Source organism: Zingiber officinale, chromosome 2B, assembly GCF_018446385.1.
Source record: "Zingiber officinale cultivar Zhangliang chromosome 2B, Zo_v1.1, whole genome shotgun sequence".
Taxonomy (NCBI): Eukaryota; Viridiplantae; Streptophyta; class Magnoliopsida; order Zingiberales; family Zingiberaceae; genus Zingiber; species Zingiber officinale.
Genome location: NC_055989.1, coordinates 96106727 through 96122260, shown reverse-complemented (window position 1 = coordinate 96122260; position 15534 = coordinate 96106727). Strand labels below are relative to the sequence as shown.

General features: G+C 36.1%; 1 protein-coding gene across 2 annotated transcripts in view; it reads left to right on the top strand.

The window, feature by feature from the left end:
• Positions 1-712: 712 nt before the first annotated feature.
• LOC122046442 (squalene synthase 8-like) overlaps positions 713-15534 on the top strand; it is a 32353-nt gene continuing 17531 nt past the window's right edge. Inside the window, exons 1-3 of one of the 2 annotated variants that reach the window (XM_042607145.1) lie at positions 713-1093; positions 14673-14715; positions 15317-15406. In XM_042607145.1, coding sequence (XP_042463079.1) covers positions 899-1093; positions 14673-14715; positions 15317-15406 — 328 coding nt within the window. In that variant the 5' untranslated portion in view covers positions 713-898. The remainder of the gene's footprint in view (positions 1094-14672; positions 14716-15316; positions 15407-15534) is intronic. The other variant, XM_042607146.1, reaches the window with a different exon arrangement.

Here is a 15534-nt window from a genome sequence, read left to right as displayed (position 1 = left end):
ACCAAAAGTTAAAGATGCAAATTTAGAATATGATCAAAACTCTTCACTTTTGGTTAAAATTCTTATCTAAAAAGTTTAAAATTTTGGAAAAAAATATTAATAGATTTAGGAAGTTATTAGGAGTGCAATAGTGCTAATTTGACATAAATGTGATTTTTTTAAAGGTTATCAATGACTTTTAGATGGAAGTATATAAATAAATAACTATTTTATTTTTTTAGCTTAATTCAATTTGGTTCAGTTCAGTAAAAAAAAATCAACTTTTTTTTTTAAATTTAGAGTTGCAATGGGCAAAGTGACAGTTTGAAAAGAAGTGGGTCTTTTGATAAAATACAAAATATGATACCCTTTGATAAAAGGTGTTATGATAAATTTACCTAAATACATCTTTTTTTTATTAGATATGTTGATATAATAAATTGCCCTTAAGTTTTTTTTAATTAAAAAATTTATAATCGCCTATAAAAACAATAATCATGTCAAGAATCAGTGAAATTGAAGGCATACCAACCGAATTCGTTTTGACCTTTTTCTATTATCATATCCAGGTAGACATAAATATTAAAAAAATATCATTATTATCATTTAAATCCGTACCCGTCACATCGCTTGATTTGAATTATAAAAATTCTCCGATCCATGACCCGGAAGCGTGACTCAGCCACTTTGACTCGGAAGCGTCTTAATGATTGTGCACGTTCACGGGGTGCGAGTGGGCAGCAAGCGACCGAAGGGTTCGCCAAACACACCACGGCGCCAGCTGGCTTTTTCCGTGTGTGGCCACCTGCTCGGGAGGCACTAAGCCGTGTGGAGATCGGACTCTCTTGGATATATTTAGGTTGGATGGGAGGGCGAGGCTCCCGTTGTTATCCTCGGTTGCCACGAACGCACCAGGGAGATGGGGCTGTTAGGAGCGATTGTGGCGCATCCGGAGGAGCTCTACCCCATGGTGAAGCTTAAGATGTCCATGGACCGCGTGCGACGCCAGATCCCGGCGGAGCCCCACTGGCACTTCTCCTACTCCATGCTCCAGAAGGTCTCGCGCAGCTTCGCTCTTGTCATCCAGCAGTTACGCCCACAGCTCCGGAATGCGGTCAGACTAACCCCCACCGTTTTTTGTTCAGTCTTTTTTTTTCTTCTCATTGCTCTGATTTCGATTTCCTCGTTTCAAGTGGACGATCTGTTCTCTCATGCGATTGCTATCTGATTTGCCCGCACATACGCTTCCTGATTTGATATCGTTTTTTGGACTAGTCAAGTCGGTATGTGCGATTAGATCCGTTATCCAGTTCTAAAAAAAAAATAGTTTCTAGTTAGTATTGACGGTTGTTGAGCGTTTCTTGGATGTCCAAGTATATTAGTTCGCGTCTCCATTGCCTGGCTAACGAGGAGTCCTGCATTTTGATCTTGTCTGATTGATGTTGATTCGAAGATATCAGAATATTTGGAAGAGAAATTAAAGAGATAAATCTAAGAACATCTGAAGATGAAGATAAATATTTCTTTTTTTTTTAATGCATACCCACATTCGTATTTTTTTTTACTAGTACTACGCCATCAGAATGCTGTTGACTCGTCCTAGATTCTCAACGGCCTCCATTTATTTAATAAGTTTCTTTGTTATCTTATTTATACACACATGTAAACTTGTGGATGCCTTGAGATATCCAAATTTTATTTTACTATTAATCAGTTGGTACATTATTACCATTGTTCAACATGGAAACGCCAGTCTATTCTGATCCCCAATTTTTCGTTCCCCTTTCTTCTATTGTGCTACATCTTCATTGTTGTGGAGAGTTTTGTGGGGGAACTAGGGACAGTTAAAAAGTTCCCACTGTGCAGGGGTGAAGAGCAACATTCACAATGAAATAAAAATTCTCAGACTAAGACTATCATGTTTCATGATGATTATATCCATGCACGGCCCACTGCCTGTGTGCTATTGATACATGCACTATGTAAGTAATCTATAAGAACAATATCTTATCATTTTTGTCTCAACATTTTGGGATAACCACATGGACATTATCCTATCAACTTTACGCAACACTCTATTAATTTGAGTCAAGAAGAGCTTAGTACTGTCTTGTTCTTATTCATAAGAAGCATTACACTATATATAGAGCTCAAACGTAACATGGGTACATGATAGATAAATAGCAGTGTGCCAAATTAATTAATTAAGCTTGGATGATAATGTGGGCACACATCTGGATAACTATAAATTTTAGTTCATTCCGAGGTTGATTTCCTTTTTACGTCCCCATGTCGCCACACGGGAGGGACATGGGGACGTAAAAAAGGGGATCCTATCAACTAACTTGTTCCAACCTAGGATAATAAGCTCATGAGATTGGTCTTACTTTACTATCGAGAAATGAGAAAGGAAAGAAGACTTCCATATCCAAGCTTAGCTCAGACGTAGGTTGAAGTAGGCCCACCTAGATGTAGCTGGGGATCAATCACTTGTGGGATGACTTGAGTGTTGTTTGTGGTTCAACTCAAGGTCAAACATGGCTTGGACATTCATTCAAGATAAAGGCAACGCAACCCTGGGTGACTTGTCAATGAGTTTCGGTCTCTTAGCCTAGGTTGAAGCAGGTCCACCGAGCCTATAGCTAGGGACCAATCACTTGTGGGATGGTTTGAGCATTGTTTGTGTGGCAATTCTACCACCCGAGTATCAACTCAACTATGCTTGTGGGGGCAGCTTGAGCGTTGTTTGTGGTTCAACTCAAGGTGGACCATAGTTTGGACTTTTGTTTGAGTTGATGCAACTTGGTCCGTGGTGACCTAGGTTTAGTTAGGTCTCATATGATGTGGGAGAGGAAGAGAACTTGTCTCTACTCGACTTAAAACGAGTGCAAGGGGTTTGAGACTCCTATCACTTTTGTGGCTAGAGAATGTCCCTCTCTTTTTACTGATGCTTTAAAGATGGTGGTGGTAAGGGCTCTAAACACTACAAAGTGTTCAAAAACCATTGCTCAAGGTTTTCTTTGTGATTAGGAAAATTGCTTTTATAGGCCTTGGAAAGTGTGCTGACTAATCTATGGAGCCATGTGGTGCCACGGGGTTAGCTCTTTTAATTGGGCTATACACGTGGGGCTATCTGATAGTTTTAGTGGCTTCTTAAATATAGCTAGCTTCAGTTATTCATAAAATGAACAAGTTGGTCCTGTTGATGGACTACATAAGCACATGACTAGACAATCGAAGAGGACCTAGATTGAAGAAGACAGGCATAAATCTAAGAGGAAATGTCCTTTCCCGAAGAAGAAAGCCTGCATCATGAAGCACATAAAATTTTAGAGCCATCCACTTTAGCAAGGAAACATTTTGAGTTGATGAGTAACTACAACTCTATGCTTGTAGTAATTTGAACTTGTGCCAAGTTGGATTGTTGAACACTTCAGAGCAAGTTCCCATTGCCTAGAGGAAAATCATGAGGGCTGAATGGGATCTAATAGATAAGCCTTGGAAGAGAACGAGGCTTGCCTTGATGTACATGTACTAACTGATGCTTCCTTTACTAGCCTGAGTGATTTCACAACATGCACACCCTGGACATGCTTTCGAGATGCACCAAGGGCACAATTCGACTGTTCCATGAGCAGATGACATTGAAGATGGCGAAGACAGAGCAATTGATGCTTGAATATCTATCCACTAGTTGATGCCGATAAGGTGGAGTAGTCAAGTGAACAAGGTCGAGCTTGACTCCCTAAGGAATTTGTGCAATAAATGGGAGCAGATGATCACTGCTCTCAAGGATGAAGCTTACCACCTCGATTGACATTGTGGAGCTCTTTCTTGACAATAAAAGTCTAGGAGTGAGAGAAAGAAGCTCTAAGTCTAGAATAATGAAATTCATGATTAGAACCAACTACTATGGTAAGCTTTGAGATCAAAAGGTGGATAAAAGAGTATTAGAGGTGGCCATGTAGTGTTAGGATTAAAGCACCAATCCAAGTAATCGAAAGCGATAAAAAAATTGATGCAAAATAAACACAAAGAACACAAGATTTATAGTGGTTCACTCTCGATTTGACAGCTACGTCCACTTGCCATCTTGAAACCAGAGAATTTCAAGAAAGTGCCCTCAGAACTCTCTCTCTCTCTCTCTCTCTCTCTCTCTGAATCATATATTTCAATGACGGGTCCCCTCGGGACGGTCTAGTGGCTAGCACATGAGGTGTTGCCACCATGAGGTCTGGGGTTTGAATCTCGGCAAAGTCTAGGTAAATGCCTCCTTTATGTGCTAGTCACTATTGCAAAGGCTAGTAGCCGTCCGTGATTTACCTCCTCTGTGTTGACCCTGGGACGGGTTGGTGGGGGTGCTGGGGGCGAGCGTATTCGTCTTTTGCCACCATATATTTCAATGACGGCCGCCCACAATTATAAGTGAATTAGGACTACAAATAATATGTGTCAAATACCTAAAATATCATTACATAAAATAATTAGGCTCCAAACACATTAATAATCTCCCATTTGGAGACTAATTCACCATCAGCTGTTTTTATCTACAACGACCAGAACTCCTCAGCGGAGAAGTCTAACTGAAGTTGCACACAACTTCAGTTTCTCAAGTGTCACAGTCTTTGTCCACATATCAGCTGGATTTTGACTTCCTTATATCTTCTCAAGAGCTAAAATTGTATCCTCCAAAGCTGATCTTATAAAGTGATATTGAACCACTATATGCATTGTCCTAGCATGATAAACAAGATTCTTAGTGTCATAATACAACACCCCATTTCATATTTGTGACCCAACTCTTTTAGAAAAGCCAGCAACCAATCCATCTCTTTGCTAGTCTCTGTTACTGCAACAAACTGTGCCTCAGTAGTAGAAAGTGCAACCATCTTCTGCAATTTTGAAACCCAACAAACTGTCTACCACCTAAAGTATAAATAAATCCAGTAGTACTCTTTCTGCTATCTACATCACTAGACATATCAGCATCAACATATCCATGCAAGCTAAAATCTGACTTTCAACTGCATAAAGAGGAGTTTTCAGTATTTTTCAAATACCTGAGAAATCATTTCACCACCTCCCAATGTTGTTTTCCTGGATTACTTATAAACCTGCTCACAACTTCCACTGCATGTGCTATATTTGGTCTAGTACATATCATTGCAGACATAAGACAACCAATGACAAAAGCATAGGGTACCTTGTCCATTTAGGCTTGCTGCTCATATGAAGGTGACTCATTCTTGGATAGATGAAATGATGAGCCGAAGTTGTGTTCACTATCTTTGCTCAATCCATGTTTAAATTTGCTAAGCACTTTCTTTATATATTCTTGCTGAGATAACTTTAGGACCTCTTTGTCCCTAATAGATTTCATTCCAATGATTTATTTTGCAGTATCCAACTCCTTCATTAAAAACTTCTGACATTTTCTTTTTCAGTTTGTTAATCTTCAATATACTAGTTTTAGCAATCAACATATCAACTTAAATTAATAAAATGATACATGAGTAATCAAACATCTCAGAAAGCCATTCTGCTCATAAAACTGTTAAACTTTTTATACCATTGTCTAGGTGCTTGGTTTAAACTATAACTCTTTTGAAGCTTACATACCATTTTCTCCTTTCCTTGTACCTCAAAACCCAGTGGCTATTGCATGTAAATTTCTTTCTCCAAGTCACCATAAAGAAAGACATTTTTTACATCCATTTGCTGAAGATGATATTCCTTTGCCACTCACCCAAGAATCATTTTGGTTTTGGTCAACTTAACCTTTGGAGAGAAAATCTAAGTGTCATCAATTCCTTCTTTCTGCTTTCACCACCAATCTTGCTTTGTAGTGCTTTCTACCATCACATTCTTCTTTTACTTGGTAAACTTATCTTGTAATGCCTTTTTCCCATGTGGTAACTGTGCTAACTGCCATGTTTGAAAAGAATCCATCTCATCTTGCATGATTGACTTCCATTTGATTGATTCATGAACTTGCATCGCCTCATAACTTTCTGGTTCACTCTATTGGTCAATAAAATATAATTAAGTGATGGAGAAAATCTCAATGGTGGTTTGATAATTATGGAAGATCTCCTCAATTTTTGCACAGGAATGGTTCTCAGGCTACATACTCGTGGTCTATTAGGAGTTTATTTTCTTCATTTATTGAAGCATATTGTTGCAAATCGTTCACTGGAATATTTTTAAAGTGAGCTACCTCAGGACCTTTTACTTCAAAATTTGTGTTCTCTAAATTTTAATCTGTCTTTGCACAACACTTGCTCATTGAAAATTACATCCCTACTCGTGATCTTTTGATTTTGGTTATCTTAAAAATGCTAACCAAACTCGGTATCACCATAGCCAATAAAAAAATATTGTTTAGATTTCAGATCAGGTTTACTTCTAGCAGAAGCATCAACATGAACATAAGGGAGGCAACTGAACGTTTTCAAAAAAGAATGGTTTACGGTTTTATCGCTCCAAATCTCCTCATGTATACTATAATCTAAAGACACCGAGGGACCCTTGTTAATCAAATAAGCTGTTAATTGCTTCAGTCCAAAACGTCATACACAATCATGTATGAATCTTCCTTTTAGGAGGATTTTCTGGTACACTTTTCATCATCTTGATCCCATTTTCAACACAATAATGTTACGCAATGTATTATTTAAACACTTTTAAATTTGTTTCATTTTCTACCATGACTCTCTACTTTTTAAAAGTATCAAACACATCAGATTTATTTTTCATAAAATAAATCCATACCTTCCTACCTTCTTGGTAGAATCATCAATGAATGTGACATAGTCGTTGGATCCTCCACGAGAAATCATATCCAATTTGTCTTCTCTCAGATTTTGCCAGATTTAGAGAAGCAAACTCTTTTCTACTTTTCAAGAACACAACTTTCAGATAATTGAAGATCAAAAGATTTCAACTCTTGTATGCCCGAGCCTGTAATGCCTTAAATTTAACTTGGCACAGTTATTAACAACAACAATCATATCTTTGCAATTAGAAGTCATATAAAGAGTTCCAGTTTTATTGCCATGTGCAACAACCATTGAACCTTTTGTAATCTTCCATGCACCACCACAAAAGGTAATATTATGCCCTTCATCATTGAGTTGTCCTCCCAAAATTAAATTTCACATTTCGGTACATGTCTCACCTTTTTGTATTTTCCACATAGCTCCATTTGACATCATTAAGCGAATACCTCCAATGCCTATAATACCTAAAGGCTCTCCATCAGTTAGATATACCGCTCTATAATTTGAAGATGAGTAGTAGTGTGAAAAGATGCCCCCGAGTCTAAAACCTAAGAATCAATAGGTCTATTAACAGACAAAAGTAACTTAGCCTAAAATCTCATGAGTTGCTACTATAGCATTGCCCTTATTTTTGTCCTTCTGTGGTGCTATACAAATTTTTTCTTCATATGGTCTTGTCCCCTAAATTCCGCCCATGACGAACCAGTTATGGCCGGTCCCAAGCTCGGATAAAGGAGGAGGGTTGCATTAGGTTGCTTGCTAGCGTTAAAATCATGGTTTAAAGTGCCGTGCCTAGACGGTTGAAACGGGCGAAACATCTCATTCCGCTTGGCGATCGGCACCAGCACGACCAAGGCACCAGACTCGTGATAGGTGCGAAGTGTTACGCGACCTCGTGGTTGTAGCAGAGGGGTCGCATAACCCTTCCACTGTTGCCACGGAGGCATTGTGCAACCCTGCGGTCGTTGCAGAGGGGTCACATGGTCAACGCGGTCGCGCCGAAGGAGTCACGCAATCCCCGGGCCATGGCTGGTCGCGCAACCCCGCGGCAGTGCCGAAGTCGTGCGGGCTCGCGAGTGGTGTCGGATTTCAGATTTTTTTTTAATTAAACTTAGGTTAATTATTTTAATCAACTCCTAGCTATGATAGAGATAATCTAGAGAGACTTTATTAAACCCTAATAAAATTATCTAATTAATTTTATATTTCATTTATTTTAATTTAAAAATTATAATAAAACTTTTATTTATTTATTTATTTATCTATTTTCATATATTTTCATTTTTTAAAGATTATTTTTTATATTGTTTATTTTTTTAATTATTTATGTTAACTATTTTAGTTTTTAATTAATATATTTTATATTTAAAAAATACCGAAACTATATCGGCACGACACAATACGGTACCGAAACTGTATCGTTCCGGTCCAGGATCGAAACCTCGGCACGGGTCGAAATTTTAAACCTTGGTTAAAACTATGACAAATGTTCAATGAATGAATTCATCAAACTATTGTTCTAATACTAGGTTGTTTCCCGGAAGGAACATGTTGTAGGGTCTTACTGTAACGTCTCGGCAAGAATACTACTGCATCTCCAGAACTCAGGTGTAATAGAAAAAAGATTAAGGAGACCACAACTAATAAGTCATACCATGAAGCTTTGGGAAAAAGTAATAGAAAAAAGATTAAGGAGACCACGGTGATCGAAAATCAATTTGAGTTCATACCTAGAAGGTCGACAATAGAAGCAATACACCTTCTTAAACAACTAATTGAAAAATATCGGGAGTAAAAATAAGATCTACATATGGTATTCATTGATATAGAAAAAGTTTATGATAGAGTCCCAAAAGAAATTATATGGAGAATTCTAGAAAAGTGAGGTTTTAGCGTAACATATATTGAACTAATTAAGGATATGTAAGAGGATGTAACAACAAGAGTAAAGACGCAGAGTAATTGAAACATTTCTAATAAAAATAGGGTTATATCAAGAATCAACCCTATCTTTTTACACTAATTATGAATGAACTCACTACACACATTCAAGACATAGTACCGTGGTGCATGTTATTTGTAGATGATATTGTTTTGATAGATGAAACATGTGAAGAAGTAAATGCTAAACTAGAATCTTGGCGGGAAACACTAGAAGGGAAAAACTTTAGACTTAGTAGAATAAAAACAATATATGAAATTTAAGTTTAGTAATATTAGAGGTAATGAGACAATTGTTAAGATTGAGATGATGAGTTGGTCGGAACCGAGCGTTTTAAATATTTAGGATTATTTTTGCAAAATGATGGAGGGATTGAGAGAGATGCCTTACATAGAATACAAGCAGGAGAGTTGAAATGGAGGAAAGCGTCAGGTGTTTTATGTGAGTAAAGTACCTCTAAATTTAAAAAAAAGTTCTACAAAATCGTATTTAGACCTGCTATGTTATATGGGACGGAATGCTGGGCTATGACTCGAGCACATGAGTAGAAGATGAGAGTTGCAGAGATGAGGATGTTAAGGTGAATGTGTGTGGACATATGAGGACGGACAGAATAAGAAATGAGAGCATTAGAGAGAAAGTCAGAGTTGTATCTATTGCGTTTAAGATCATATGGGCATGTACTTAGACGACCAATAAATATTCTAGTTAGACGATGTGAAACTGACAAATACACATATCAAACGAGGAAAAGATGAAGCCCAAAAAAGACTTGATTAGCAACAATAAAACAAGATAAAATTTATTTAAATATAGATGATGATATAGTAAGAGATAGAGCTCAATGACATAAAAGGATCTATATAGCCGACCCTACCTAGTGGGATAAGACTTAGTTGTTGTTGTTGTATGGTCTTGTCCCCCACAATTCCAACACTCCATTTTTATTGCAGATTTGAAATTATTTTTACCATTCCTTGACTTTGATTTGTCTCGGTTCTAGTTAGAATTTATGTTGTTCCCTCTAACTCTACTTTCAATATTTTGAGCAGAAATTGATATGGCAGTTTCAACAGAATCAATTCTGCGAACTTCCTCCATTAGCATTCAATCTCTGACATCATTAAAATTGAGTTTTGCACTCACAACAGAATTACTAACCGCAGCCTGCATTGGTTCCTAACTGTTTGGTAGAGATGCTAAGAGTATCAAGGCATAAACTTTGTCATCAAAATTAATTTGAACAGAAGACAATTTATGGACATTTGTGTTAAACTCATTCTGGTGTGTTGTCACAGAAGCCTCTTCTGTCATCTTCAAATGACATTGTTTTCTTATAAGAAATTTTTGTACATGTTTGACAAAACCTTCATCAAATCCACAGTCGATTTCTCCTTTGCAACCTTACAAGGACCGGTCTTTGACAATGTCAATTCAATAACCCCCAAAACCTGTCTATCAAGGAGATTCCAATGGCCATCTGGCACACCTTCTGGTTTCTTCCCCTTGAGCAGCAGATGCAATTTTTTATTCTAGAGATAGTCCTCAATCTACATTCTCCAGAAAGCAAAATCATTACCATTGAATTTTCCAATCCCATCTGCCAAACTTTCTTCACCAGCCATCACTTTCAAATTCAATTTGATGATCTGATACTAGTTGTTAGGATTAAAGTACCTATCTTAATAACCGAAAGTGATAAAAAAAGTTTGGTGAACAATAAATACAAAGATCTCACAAGATTATAATGGTTCACTTCACCCTCGATTTGACAATTATGTACACTTGCCACCTCTGCAGATTTACACTATATCGAAACCAAGATTACAAAGAGAATTTTAAGGTGTCCTTTGTCCTCTTAGAACTATTTTTTTCTTACTCTCTGCGTGAATCATATAGTTCAATGATGACCGCCCATTATTATAAGTGAACTAGGGCTACAAATAATGTGTCAAATACCTAAAATATCCTTACATAAAATAATTAATCTCCACACACATTATCATGGAGATCTTAGCAGACAAGAACTAAAAGTCCATGGTTTTCCTCTGACAATAGTACCATGTGAGGTTGAACATTGGGCCATTCGCTATATAGAGTTGACTAGGACTATACTTCTTGGTTAAGCTTTACCTTGCCAAGTCAACCTTTGACTCCAACTGCACCTTATGCTTGTCTCGAGATATCCAAGTGATAACAATGGAGTAAGCATTCTCCTGGAAGTAGGAGAAGGCTTGGGTGATGTGGCATAAGCAAGAGAGTTCATTTAACCAGAAAATAACCACTTAAAGCGAAGACCATCTTTGAGGTTGCTCAAGCAAAGAAGACTATAAAGAAGTCAAGGTGGTTAGCCCAAGCTTGAAATATATCAAGGGATAGGTTTGAAGGGGCAGTTCGTTAGGAACAATATGGTGTAGGCCTTTATTTCCTTTGTTTATCTTGTTTAATAATTTTGTATTGGTTTATCATTATTTTGTAAACACAATTTTGTGAAATGAATTGACAATGTTTAGAAGGGAGCCTTGGCGCAACGGTAAAGTTGTTGCTTTGTGACCAAAAGGTCACGGGTTCGAATCCTGGAAACCCTCTTGTAAAAAAGTAAAAAAGTAGGGTAAGACTGCGTACAATGGATCCTTCCCACCCCGCATAGCGGGAGCTTCGTGCACCGGGCTGTCCTTTTTTAATTGACAATGTTTACCTTTGAGCTTACTATGAGAATTTGTTCTCAGCTTAGAAATTCTTTGCACTTGTTGCCTTTTGTCTCAGTTGTAAACTCAGCCTGGTAGCTAACTCTTGCTGATAAACAATGCATTTGTTGTTTGTTTGGCTCCTTGGTGTTGATTGTTCCTTGCTTGGTTTATTCTTGAGAACCAAAATTGAAAATCTACAAGTTACTTAAAGCTTTAACCTTTGGCCCTTTGAACCTGACCTTAGAATTTCTTTATTGCAACTGACCTAGCGACTTCAGGCTTTGGCATGTCTAGTTCACTCCTCAAGCTAAATTTGCCCCAAACTTCCATTATTATTTGTAACATGGGTCATAGACTCTCTTACCTTCCAACTTCCTCCAGACCTTTATGGTTCTCTTGCTTTATGCGGTGGATCTTAGCTTGGGTCATATTGGCCTTTGCTTTTAGGCTTCTTCACCTTCCTTTCTTGCAATGTGGGTCACACTTAACCTTTGACCTTGTTGGTTGAGTTGGTTTGGCCTTTAGGCTTTTGGCCTTGGGATCTCCATTAAGTCGTCTACAACTTGTATTGTAGTTGACTCTTACTTCGAATCCTCGACTAATATGTCTGTCACTTCTCAAAGTTCAAGCCGAGGACTAATGTTATTGATGTGTGATGCCCCTTGAACTCCTAACATGAGGGTTTATGATATTTTTTATTATATGCCGCTTCTTGAGGTCTAAGTTTTTAGTGATATTAGATCTAAGGTCTTGCACCTCTTGGGGCTCTTTCCTCAAAATCATATATTATTTTCCTTGATGACACCTCTTGGTAGTAAGTTTTTATTTTATAGGTCTAAGGTTTTGCAGTACATGGAACTCTTGATTCGAAGTCTTATATTCTTCTTGAGATCCATCTTTGTTATATTATTGGTTCTCAAGTTTTACATCTTTTGGGATGCTTGACCTGCTGTCTTATGCCATTTCTTTCATGGAGCCTCTTAGGGTTGGTCTTCATTTTAACATTGGTGGTCTAAAGGCCTTGCACCTCTTTAGACCCTTGGTTTTGGGTCTACAATCTTTGGACCCTCTCTTTTACTACAATTTCTCTTTTGATTCATTATTACATTCTTTTTTATATCCAGCTCTTTTTTTCTTCTTTTCTAAATCCCATTTCACCTTTTCACCTTTCTCTTTTCAAGTGTTTTGTAATCCTTCTCTCTCTCTTTTTATTTTTTTTCTGTGTTTCTTTCAAAAATTCAATTTGTGCTCCTAAGCACATTGCATACATGTAGGGAAGCACCCCCTACTCAATGACATTTTAAACCTTGTCTAAAATTTTGCACATTCTAATCTTTATATACCACTTATGATCAAAGTTGATAAATATCATTTTGTATGGACATTTCTAGTTAGTTTTAGTATTCTATAAACCTTTCCTACAATACATTTATTGAAATGCTACCTGTTAAAAAATAGTACATTATTAGGTGAAGATCTAATAATTTGGGGTGTAAACGAGCTGAGCCGTGTTCAAACTTTTTTACTTATTGGGCTTGTTCAAACATGTTTTTTTTTTAAAATCTCTTCAAGCTCGATTTAAGCTCGAGCTTTTATTTGAGCTCAACTAACAACATTATTATCCTTATACCCTTATACATTAGGTTAAATGTTTGTCTAATACATGAAAACAAGGTTTAAAATCTCGACCCGTGCCGAGGTTTCGGTTCTAGATCGGAACGATACGGTTTCGGTATTGTATTGTGCCGTGCCGATACGGTTTCAATATTTTTTTATTGATATATAGTAATTATTAGATAAATATATTTATTGTATATAATTTAAAAATAAATTGTATATTGATTTTATATAAGTTCTTTATTATTAAACAACATAATATTATTATAATTAAATATAGTTTTCTTTAAAGAAAATTGATCTATTAATAACTCGAATTAAAATTCATATATAACTTTTATAGTTCTTCAATGTTCAGATTAAGTAATCATAATTATATAAGTTAATATAAAATACTATTTTATATATAATAATTATATAAATTAACTATTTATTTATTTAATAATTTAAATAATATATATTTAAAATAGTAAAAAAATTACAATATCAATTAAACATTAAAATAGTAAAAAAATATCAGAATATAAATTTAATTTATTATATTTTTTATAAATTTTGTAGATTTTTTTTAGAATATTTTTTAAAAATTTAGAATTTATAAATAAAATTAAAAACATTAAAAACAATTTTAAAATATTATTTAATAAAATGTATTAAATTTTTTAAAATTTTAAATATATTTTTTATATTTTATTGGAATAATTTTATTAGGATTTATTAAAACCTCTTTAAAATATCACACTTGGGAATGAGAATGAGAATTGTTTGATTTATTAAAGAAATATTAGTTTTGCACATTAGCCCTCCTGAAGCTTGAGCCCGCAACGCCTGCGACTGCACCGAAGGAGTTCGGCGACGCCTCCGGCGGCACCGGAAGCGTTCCGCGCTCCGCCATCGAGTCGCGATGCCTCGCAGATGCCATCGCCTGCGATGCTGATGCCCAATGGATGCCTTCGACGACGCCTCCGGCGGCATTGGAAGCGTCTGGCGACGCCTGATGCGCGCGCGTGACGTGTTGGTTTCGGTTTGTCGGCGGAACGGTAAAAATCGTCTATGCCAGGCGGCACGGAACGGTATTTCAATCGTTGCATGAAAATATATTATTTTTTATTTATAACATATTATGAATAATTTAAGATTGTAAAAATTATAAATTACTATATTTTTTATGTATTTGAATAAAAAAGAAATAAATTTATGATTAAATTTTACACAAGTTAATAAATAAATTTATTCAGAAATTCTCAATGGACGCTAATGGTCTAAGGTTACTAGTGTTCTACGCTTCTTTATTTTATATACCTTTTTTTTACTATTGAACAAATGTAAACGAGCCTTATCGAATTGAATACTAAGTTTGTTCATGAATGTTTGGTTCATTTACTATCCTAATGATGCTAGGTCCGGTTCAATATTTTGATTATTAGAGTACAGTTGTGCTTTGAATAAGGATTAAAAGAAGAGTACAAACTACAAATGCATTGACTATGTTGATCAGTATGTACATGCACCATATTGAGTGAGATTTTGGTCCATCAATCAAAACAAAATTTTGGTCTTATTATTTCTTCTTAGTTATACTTGATTATTTTTGCATATACATGGTCTTGTCAGGAATGATTGCTTGGTCGTTTTATTTGATGCACTTTTATTCTGGTCTTGCAGGTCTGCATTTTCTATCTGGTTCTCAGAGCCCTAGATACAGTTGGTCAGCTCTTATCCCTTTAAGTTATTACTTAAACTTTACAAAGTGTCCTATTACTTCAAAGGCTTGAGATTCTGGTGTGTAATAAATTTAAGGTTTGTTTGATATTCATTTTTGTTAGTTTTCCTGAGGGTTGTTTCAGTTGTTTTTCTAGGTTTAAATGAAACCACACTGTTACTCCCCAATTCCTGCTAGATTTCATTTTGTTCTCTGCTCTTCCTTTTCCCACTCTTCTTTTCCTCATTAAACTCTCTGGGAGCACATTGAAACTAGGTAAGGTATGGATGGAAGAAATGCAGTCTGCTAGCATATCTAATTTCTCTTAATATACAAATTGATTTCCTAGTCTTGTCAGTTTTTTATGGTAATTTTGTACTCAATCTTGAATATTATATGGACTACGATTGATTTTTCAGCAGCTTTGTATTGTAAGCACCATTCCTTTCTTTCTTCAATGTTTATCATGCCATACAATTAGCCTTAAAAGCACGCTCCCATATTGTACTGGATACATGGAATGCTGAGAATTTTTGCTTTTATTGATTTTTTCTATTACCTGAGAACCTGATAAATTTCATCTAATCCTTACGTTAATAAATTTCAGAGGATGATACAAGTATACCTTCTGATATCAAAGTACCCATTTTGCAGAGCTTTTACTGTCACATATACGATAGCCAATGGCATTTTTCATGTAAGCCATCTATTACTTGAATGCTCATTTTTTATATAACTTTTCATCATTGCTTGAATTGTGTTCATACTTGACTGACTTTCAACCTTGCACAATCTGTGGGTAGTTGATTTGGTGGTTATTCCATT